Source organism: Anneissia japonica, unplaced genomic scaffold (genome assembly GCF_011630105.1).
Source record: "Anneissia japonica isolate Jap-2015-1 unplaced genomic scaffold, ASM1163010v1 scaffold288039_len1115542_cov189, whole genome shotgun sequence".
NCBI classification, from domain to species: domain Eukaryota; kingdom Metazoa; phylum Echinodermata; class Crinoidea; order Comatulida; family Comatulidae; genus Anneissia; species Anneissia japonica.
This window is the reverse complement of record NW_022726160.1, coordinates 355,601-365,988: the sequence shown is the minus strand read 5'-3', so window position 1 is coordinate 365,988 and position 10,388 is coordinate 355,601. Positions and strand designations below refer to the sequence as shown.

General features: G+C 36.7%; 2 protein-coding genes across 3 annotated transcripts in view; one reads left to right on the top strand and one right to left on the bottom strand.

Annotated features, from left to right (window-relative positions):
• The window catches only part of LOC117113050, a 10,192-nt gene extending 9,560 nt beyond the window's left edge, over window positions 1–632 (bottom strand). The window contains exon 1 of the mRNA XM_033256276.1: window positions 479–632. Within this exon, the coding sequence (XP_033112167.1) occupies window positions 479–631 (153 nt within the window). The 5' untranslated portion in view covers window position 632. The remainder of the gene's footprint in view (window positions 1–478) is intronic.
• Window positions 633–3,522: 2,890 nt separating this feature from the next.
• LOC117113058 (E3 ubiquitin-protein ligase RGLG4-like) lies at window positions 3,523–10,131 on the top strand. 2 transcript variants are annotated; one of them, XM_033256285.1, is made up of 2 exons: window positions 3,523–3,669; window positions 8,761–10,131. In XM_033256285.1, exon 2 carries the CDS (start codon window positions 8,788–8,790, stop codon window positions 9,739–9,741), a length of 954 nt encoding a protein of 317 aa, XP_033112176.1. In that variant the 5' UTR covers window positions 3,523–3,669; window positions 8,761–8,787; the 3' UTR covers window positions 9,742–10,131. The 2 variants fall into 2 exon arrangements, with proteins under 2 accessions (XP_033112176.1, XP_033112177.1); XM_033256286.1 differs by lacking the exon at window positions 3,523–3,669 and adding an exon at window positions 3,777–4,374.
• Window positions 10,132–10,388: the final 257 nt, after the last annotated feature.

The following is a 10,388-nucleotide window of genomic DNA, read 5'->3' as shown; positions in this document are numbered from 1 at the left end:
GATCTACATTTTGAGAAATTTACGCCTACGTTTTGATAAATTAGACATTGAATTTTGCAATTACATTTTGATTTTAACATGGACTTTTGCTGCGTATGGCACCCCATATCCCACAGAGGTTAATTGTATAGATGCCATCGTAAAGATGGAGGGAGGTATTAAAAACCGTCCCTACTACTACTAGTCCCTAGTCTAGACTAGGCAGGCTAGTTAGGCCTAATTAATGACCTTTGATATTTTCATTTGGTTCGCTTATGGTGTTTGGAGTAGATCATAATAGGCCCTGCCGGCCGCCCTGCCTACAGTAGGGACTCTTTATGCCCAAGCCCTACTTACTCACTAGCTAGGCTAGGCTTAGACTTAGCCTACGTATGGCAGCGGAATTTATGTATGGCAGCCTGGCTGCCAAGGGATAATAAAGAGGTTAGCCTGTCTGTACTGTCTGTAATACTACTAGGGTAGGCCTAGATTTACTCACCTGTTTTGCTGAGAATAAGTTTGTCTTGTGTAACATGTTGAATATATGAGTACGGTGTACATTTTTCTGATTGGTGTCAACATTTCGCATCGATTCTACATACGTTACGACTGACAAATACAAAAAAAAGATATAGTGTATAAGCCACTTCATAACTGTAGTATGTACAGTACACAATAAATATGATCTGGGTACGTGTTTGTGTTTGTATCTAGCGCCCTCAAATTAGCCGTGGGAAAAATCGAACTCGAAAGTGTCGAAACGAACCGTGGGAAAATGAGGGAGTGACTGACGAAATGGACCCATGAAACTTGGAAAATGTTAATGTTAGTGTGATGTAACTGACATTTAGCCCCATGAGTTAGCCATTGGACACCCCCCCCCTTGGGGATTTTCCTGCAGTCCTGCCAAAAATAAATAATATAAAACAAACGAGCGCTACAAGGCTGCTGAATGTGCAGAGGGCCGACGTGCCGTGTTGGGGAGGTGGAAAGAGCTATAATATATGAAATGCAAGCCACCCTTCTTTTATTATGATTTACAGAGTAACTTAATGACCTGTATTAAAATCTCGAATGTTGTGCATACGCCGGTACAGTAATTAAATTTGAAATAAAAAACATTTTGTTACTTCATGGTAACTCTCGGATTACCCCTATCGAGGTAGCAAATGAAAGCACAGTAATTTATTACAGTATATGATAGTGTAATACATACTCCAAGTATCGAAATGCACGCCATAGTGTCGGGATTCAATTCCTGATGGTGACATAATTAATGTCGAATTATTGAATCCCGACACGATGGCGTGCATTTCGATACTTCTTGGAGTATGTATTATACTATTTTATCTGAGATTAATCAGTCGACCTTTCTGTTTTTATTACAGTATTAGGCCTATTTGGTTTAATCAGAAGAATATAAATTAAATCTTCCCTGGTATATACAGCTAAGATTAAGCATGGACCTATTAATAGGTCCTGTGCGACCACCCGTAAGCGATCACCTCCCTTAACGTCCACTCTCATAGGTATGCAGTCGCGGAATCAAAGGGGTGGGGGAAGAAAGCCGTCCTCCCCCCCCCCCCATTTCCTTCTAATTTTTTTCAAATTATGGTATAAATTTGGAGAAAAAAGGACTCATACATTCAAATTTAAAGTTTGAGAGTGCCATTTCTAGCCATCTAGTTGACCATGGTGGGGCTGAAGTAGTGGACCCTCAATCTGTCAAGATCTCTCGCTGGGCCCCCTTCTATTTCAAATTCTTGGATCCGCCACTGATATGGTCCCGTTTGTCTAAATCAATGCATATACTTCTCGACCTGCCAGCGTATGCCCAGCGTTCGCCAAAATTGCCATACGTCCAGGCCCGTAGCCAGGTTCTTCCCAGGGGGGTTTTCTGGGCGAGAGGTAGGTACACGGTCGAAGCCCCGGTGGGGTCGGCGAAACCCCCAAAGAAAGAGGATTTTTGTGCTTTATGGGTGTAAATAATGCTATAAAAGCAGATATGTTTGAAAAGGTCTTTGTTTGGGTGGGTCTGCAGTGCATTAGTTGGTAGGAGGACTTATTTGTGAAATTTGGAGAGGGGGTTCGCCAGAAAAGAGGGGTTTTTGCTAGAAAAGGGGGGTTCTCCCGAACCATACCCCCCCCCCCACACCTGGATACGGGCCTGCATACGTCATGTAACAAGGCCAAATCCATCACTAAGTAAGCGACTGCGAACACTTTTTGACATATGGATTTGTCTTATGATTTACCTCCCGTAAGCGACCGCCTTAAAAGTTCATATCTTTTGGCAACAAATACAATCAGGTTATCTAACAAGCCGAAACTAAAATTATTACACGCGGCGATGGTGCAACATCAGCTGCGTGTCATCTAATATTTTATAGGCGAATAGATAAAAGCGATTTATAACAAGGCCTACGCTTTCTCACGTCCAAGAAAATGCTTGCAGTAGGTAGGCCTAATGGATGCCTGCTTTGAAGACCTTTTTAATAATAGGCCTCCATTCATCGGAGGTTCATGATTATAAAAACATAGGCCTACCCTTTGTTGGTGAAACCAGGGAAGATTGAAATCTCACACCAAATTTGATTTTCTTGCTTTCACAATTGCGTTCTGGCTGATTTTTAAAATTAGAATTTTATAGAAATTAACGTGGTGAAACTTCTCAATTTTATTTTTTGTCACGTATAAAAATAACACCAATTTTCTCATCCCTTAGGCCTGTGAGATTTTGAGCTCACCACACTTGTTTGTGATCAGATTAAGAATGAGTTTGGTAATCGGTCACCATATCACTTTTCCATGGTCATGGCATCATTTTTAATCGAACAAAGTACCCTTCCTCCATGCTTGAGGCCCCCTCCCCCACCCCGGCCCCTCATTTAAGCCAACATGTCGGTCTTGTTCCCACCCAGATATGTTCCTGGAACCACGTCGTCCCGTTGGTAAGGCTGGAATCATATATTATGCCGTAAACTTTCAAGAGTTGGCAATCTTATGTCAAATTACATAGGCTTAGGTCATGCAGTGGCCTATATTTTAAATAATAAGTTGAGTTTTTCACGAATAGGATATAATAGTGACCAAAGTACAAAATTTGACGCCGTGTAGAACATAATTTGTTAAAGTTGCTGCTTCATGATTCAGAATAAGGTTAGGATTTCTTAATTATTGTTAAATCTTTTATAAGCTTTTGTCAGTTTTGTTCTAGAATATTAAAAGTAAACTAATTTTATGATCGACCATGAAGTCGCACTGTGTTTTGGTTTATTTATTATTATTCGCTTTGCTTGAAAATTAAATACAAACTGATATTAAGGTTGGTGGTTTAATCGTACCTTAATACAAACAATATAATTAATACAAATTAATTGATAGATTGATAATTAAATGAATTAAAACAATATTCCTATTATTGTCTCTCCGCACGTCTGTATGCCCAGAACTGTCCTTATCTATGGTTCTGATTACCTCCATGGTTATAGGGCCCTCTATCGGGATGCAAGTTATCCGGCGGCTGTTATTATCCTTGTTTATTTTGTGCTTGCGGTACACGGTATTTGCAATCAAGAACGCATCAAGGATGTAGGTGACCTACGTGTGTCGGTAAATTAAGGATGCTGTTCGTTGCCGCTTAATCCTTCATTAGCAATATGTCGATTCGGCAAATTGCAGTATATTGTGGTGAGTAGATATTTTATATATTGTGATGCACCTTTACCTGTCAGTGTCTGTGGTATGCAGCAGGGCTGTTTCGCAACTCGTTGGTCAGTGTTGGCTGAGATGGCATCAGTGTGGTTTTACTCCGCACATTACATTGAAAGACTTCAGTTTTTAAAATGTATGGTAATTAAAAGCGAACACACAATCGACAATTATGTACAATATATGTTGTAATGTATGTAATGTTCTGGTTAATAAATGCCTATGCTTCCTTGTCAGCCTGTGCTTGCCAAAACAGTGAAGGAAATACATTATGAATTACTGCACACTTTCAGTGTGCGGTAATTGTGTGATCAGGGATTTTTGTAAGTGTATACTTTGGGGTTTCACCGGCGTCTGTTTGCGTTACGAAACCCTATTGATTGTGTGACCTACAACAAGCTAAACTTTATTGATTGATTTGTATTTTGTTGTTATCTAGCCTAATGAACGCTGTTTGCTCAGTACAGTACTTTCAACCTACAGTACTGTACCATGATATTTTCAGGACAAGCTTTTTGCATCATCATATTAAAAATATGTAGGCCTACCCATGGAGAAAATATTTGCTCCATGGTCTACTCCTGTATAAGATTTCTTCATTTTTATTCGTTTGGAAAATCAGATGGTACATCCATGGATGTATAACATCGCATCACATATCTGGCTTTTTTTATTTTGTTTAAGGCAGGTATTTTGTTTCTTTTTTTATATCTATACAGTGATGAGTTTGGCAACTATGTACGTCCATTCACAGTATATATAAAAACATATAAAAAATATAATAATTTTTTTTGTGAGATAAATTGTTAATAACTGTTATTTTCTGGCAGGTTTGTACTTGGTGAAATTGTAGGTTCTAAGGTATTAGATAGACCATCATTTTGTTAGATTTTCCTAGAATTATTAAATAAATTTTCTATATAATTAAATTTGATGTTCCAAAATTGGTTAACTTTTCTTTGATGTTTGTGACTGAAGCGCGCTATATTTATATGGTACGTGGAACATCTAAAGCAGTGTACTCGCACAGTGCCTGATGGTCGTTAGGCATCACAACTCTATGAAGAATGGAACGCGACAAAATGCTCGCAACAGATCGTTTTTAATGACGATCCTTTCAGCCCTGGCTCCACCTCATAATTCATTCTTGGTGTCGAGGACAGAGAGGTGAATTAATTTGTTTTAATTCTGTTAAGACTAGACATTTTTGTGTACCTTGTTTCGCAAAATTATTTTTTATAGGTCGTCAGAGGAGGAAGGAAAAAAAATTAAAATAAAATCTTGTTCTCTTATTTAGCAAATAGTTGTGCTAGAAATATACAGACTTTGGATAAAATTATCATTATTATTGGCAGGTGGCAGGTTTGCTAGACAAGGTATAAACAAATTCTTGCCTAATGTTCACAATGTTGCTCACTTTCCACTCCCCTTCCCCCTTTCCCCCCCCCCCCCCCCCCACCTCTCCATGCAATGAAAACTGCTGAAGCTAACTAGGATAAACCCATGGGCTTTGGGTCAGGGGATATGGGAGGAACCTCCCATTACCACCCCTACCACCCCATTGTCAAATTAGCTCTGCTAAGTGAGTTATATAAAAAATGAATATTGATTTTTTTATTGGAATAGACTTTAGAGAAGTGAATTAAATTTATATATGCACTAATACATCCATTTAAACTATATTTATTCATTTATTCAATGCTAGCACCTACATCAGTTAACTTAACAGTTTCTTGTCTTGAAAATGAAGAATATGACATTATTTTAAATCTTTGTGTTTTTGAGGTCAAAATCTTAATGCAAAAATTGTTAAAAACGGATAGCAGATGGTGAAGATGAAATTTATGTTTTTTGTCCAACATGTATTATGATTGTCAATACATCAGACTTTTAATAGCTGATTTGAAAATTTTCATTTATTCTTGATGACAAGCGCTTGTTTTGGTATGGTCACTAATGTCTTAACTGATGTAATGGTTTAATGAGTCCAAATATTGCATGATAAGGCCAAAAAAAAAGAAATATGTTGTGTTGCCCTCTGCGAACGACCAAAATTTTCCAAAAATTCGGGTCAGCATTTTTTTTTTCAAATTTTGTTCAAGTACAAATTCGAGAAATACCACTGCCAAAATTAACATTTAGAACGTAAAATCTAAAAGAGACATGTATTGTTTATCAAAATCGGGCCATGCACACGTAAAATCGGTAAAATAGAAGTCATAATTTAGATAATATACTTACGGTATATTGGACAATAAATAAAAACAGGCTTTAGGTCTAGCCATCACTTTAAAGCTGGTCGTACATAGCTAGACTTGGACTCCGTTTATGGTTTAAGGCCATCCGTGAACGAAATGTTTTTCTTTTTTATTTGATTGTATTGCATAGAGGGTGCTTGTCTGGACATTTTTCATAGACATAGTATGGTTTTTCTCGACCTGCCAGTGCATGATCGTGTGGATCGGATACACATTATTGTTCTACATTTCAAAGCCAAATAAAACTTTCTTTAATCTGATTTATTATTGTTATTAATTTATTTCAATATACACTTGGTTAGTATAATCTGTCAGTACTTTGAATATTTTTTGTATTGGCAAGCTTGCCATCGTGCTATTGTGGTGCCTACAAGCTACTAGCCTTTAGGTTTGGTCTTCATAATAGGGACTGCAGTTTGAGGCCTATCCTGTTTCAGGGATTACTAAAAACAAAAAGGAAAAAAAAATGAAGAAAAAAAAATCTAACCGACCGACCAATGATCTCGATTTTTCCATTTAATGACAACACTTTTTTAACTATTAAGTAGTTAAACCAACTATCACATGACTAATGATGTAACAGATGAAACACAGAATTTTATGGTAATGACTGAGTGCTTCTATCCCTCTTTGCATCCTGGTTCCATGGACAGCCCTACCTCGCTTCGTATTTTGGCTTCCGAAACCCATCTGTTAAACTGATTAGATTATACACCTCCTATAGTGCCCTGTGAACGTTTCCATCTGGACACACTGCAAGAATAGGGCACAGTAGTATAATACATACTCCAAGTATCACAATGCACGCCATCGTATCAGGATAATTAATGTCGAAATTTTGAATCCTGACACAATGGCATGCATTTTTTTACTTGGAGTATGTAATGTATTATACTATCTTATCTTAGATTAATCAGTGGACTTTTCGGTTTCTGCAAGAATAGGGTAATTAAATCAGGTAACGTTTCATCCTATTCTACAGTTAATTTATGCAGGAATGGGCTAATTCCATCCTGCAAGTGGTGAATCACTGTTGAGAAGGAAATGAAACAAGGATTTAAAATTTTCCATATAACTGAAGTAAATGCTTTAGTTATCTAATGGAGCACTAACGTGCTTGACCTTTCCACTAGGGTCAACTTTTTGCATGAATATAATCTGATAACCAGGTAGGTTTACAATCTGAAAAATCTACAACAAATATTAATCAAAAATTATGTTGCCTTTGCTGGAAAATGAAATATGAAGGGTTACATGTCGTCATTAATTATTAACCACTTCAGCATTGACATAGAACTCATGTTAATATGTAGTATAATTATATATTGTATGTAATTACTGTGTCGCATGCATTAGTCGCGAGCTTGATTCATTAATTAGTACGATCATGCTACCAGACTACATAAACACCGAGTCCCGTTTGGTAATTATTTAATGTGCAATTTTTGGACGCCACTTGGAAATGGACTGGACTCTGGCCTAATGGGCATTCCTGATGCTTATTAATTTTTACTTTTTTGTTCACAAATATTTTTTTTTATATTGTATGTGCATTTCAATCATAGAATAAATTCAATCAGTTAATCAAATAATTCCCACCTGGACCTTCATTGGATTTATCCTGGCATTGTCTCCTGTACTATCATATTGTTTTATAAATTTATTTTTCTATAAGCATTTTAATAAGGCTGTGGAAATCCATTCCACCATTAAATTTTTATATCATAATTAAGTTTCAAGGTCTAGTGGTATTCACATTATTCTAATAAATATTTTAATTTTTTTTCTTTTTGAATACAGTATATTAAATTATACTGATTTTTTATATATATATATATGTATATATATGTATATATATATATATATATATATATATATGTGTGTGTGTGTGTGTGTGTATGTGTGTGTGTGTGTGTATGTATGTGTGCATTGCAATGCACACATTGTCAGTCGTATAAGAGAACTGCATGTATATCCTATAGTTCTCCGTGGTCTAATGGGTGTGATGCTTGCCTCGTTAGCAAAAGTTTGCAGGTTTGTATCCCTAGTCTAAAGACGTTTTTTTTTCATGCAACTGAAATAATGGAACTTTTCATTGATGAGCTGTGCTTGATACAATTATTACATGTTCCTTTTCTATTACAGTATTACTATTTACCTACTTGTATTTAGATATGTATGTACAAAACATATAAATAAAACCTATAAATAAGACTGATTATATTATATTGTTGATATGTTTTAAACATTTACAGGCATTATGCTTCTAGAATTTCTCCTTTGACTGCTTAATATTTCTAACATTATCTTGGATTATTGTATGATTTATAATCTATTGATGCTGAAAGGAAATAAAAGAAATTGTCATTGTCATTGTCATTGTCAATATTAACATAAGCGAACCAGAATTATTGCCCAGACCGACGATACAATTTTTCATTGGCGCTGCTGCAACCATCCCCATTTGTGGGCGTTGTCATTATCATCTGCATTATCACCATCATCATTATCATCTTCATAAACAATCACCAAACACTCATCAACATCACTACAATCATCGTTATCTATCATCAATCATAATCATCATCATCATCTCAACTGTCATCATCATCTCAGTCATCACAGTCATCCTCATCATTATCAGCACCATTATCACTATCATCATCATTATTCAGTCAATCAGTAATCAATCATCATCATCATCATCTCAGTTGTCATCATCAGAACCATCTTCATCATCATCATCATCATCATTATTACTGCTATAGTACGGTATTTTATTACCAGTATTAATGAAATATTCTCTTTTCAGGTATTAAAAACGTAATTGTCAATCAAGATGTCTGCCATACTTTTTCTGTCTGGGTTCTTTGTGTACCTAGTCTTGCTGCATTTCTACCAGCCAAAATCCCAGAAAGAACGAGAGGAAATATCCAGTAAAAGAGAAACCAGGTTCACAGAGACGAGCTTATTTGAGAGTCTTGGTTTCAAACAGGAGGAGTGTGAAACATTCACAGCTTTTGCCGATAAGTTTAGGACTTACGATGAAGTAGCCTTCGCTATAAAAAAAACCGGAATGGAGAAAAGCGATATCATCATCGCCGTTGACTTCACGGCAAGCAACGAATGGCAAGGTAGGAAAACGTTCAGTGGCAAATGCCTGCATGAACTCGTCAACGGTAAGGTCTTTAACCCGTATCAAAAAGTGATAGCGTGTGTCGGTGCCACGCTGGAGAATCTTGATTCTGATCATCTGGTACCGGCTTACGGTTTTGGTGATTCGAAGCTTAAAGATACGGGTGTGTTCCCTTTCAAATCGAGTGGCGCACCCTGCCACGGCTTCATGGAAGTGCTTGAACTTTACAATGGAATGGTGTCAAGGGTCACACTAGGAGGACCAACAAGTTTTGTGCCAGTCATTCGCAAAGCCATTGCAATCGTTAAGGAGAAGATGTCATACCATATATTATTAATAATTACTGACGGGCAGGTTATGAATGAAGAGCTAACAGCGGAAGCAATAATTGAGGCGTCCATGTATCCTATTAGTATTGTTGTCGTCGGTGTTGGCGATGGGCCCTGGAATAATCTTGTTAATTTTGATGATAATTTGCCAAAGCGTAAATTTGATAACTTTCAGTTTGTGAATTTTCATGAAGTTTATTCCAAGTCGAAATACGCAGAGGCTGCTTTTGCGCTGAATGTTTTGATGGAGATTCCTGATCAATACCAAGCAATACAGTCACTCGGATACCTTAACAAATTAGAACAACCAGAAAACAATCAAAAATGACGAACAAGACATTGAACTTATTAAAAAATGAGTACACTGGAAATTCTTCCATCAGCATGGATTGATTGAGAAGAAAAAAAACCAAGGTTTTTTGTTTAAATTAACAATGCAATAAATTTGAAATTTTGTTTGAAATCTGAGAGGTTGTGAGTTCAAGACTGATGCTGTTACTATGTTATGCTCGCGTATCCGACGAGGCTTAAAATAGCAAATTATGATCGAAACAAAATATGCGTGACTTACAATATTTTGATTTTAAAATCATGTTTGTCTTATGTAAGGATTGTCTGTAACATGCAAATTTATTACTGAAATGAAGCTAATGTACTAATTTTTTGTTACCATCCATGTACATTTGAAGAGCCAGAAATAAATGCCATACAAGACGATTGTTGCTTTGTCAGTTAAGTTTTATATGCTGATACAATGAAATCCTTGAACTTACCAAGCCTAGAACTTGGACTTAATACAGTTTGGCGATTTGAGTGCTAAATGCAGGCATGGTTCCAGAGGATCGTATTGAAAGAAGAAATTCCGACAGTGAAACGGGGGAGGGGGTCATCACGCCCGTCATAACAAGATCATCCTAAAATCTTCTCAAACTCTGGGGTTGTTTTATACGCGGGAATATATGTGGCAAAGACAAG

Coding starts and splice junctions, on each gene's coding strand:
- LOC117113058 (XM_033256285.1), top strand. CDS start 8,788: ATGTCTGCCATACTTTTTCTGTCTGGGTTCTTTGTGTACCTAGTCTTG.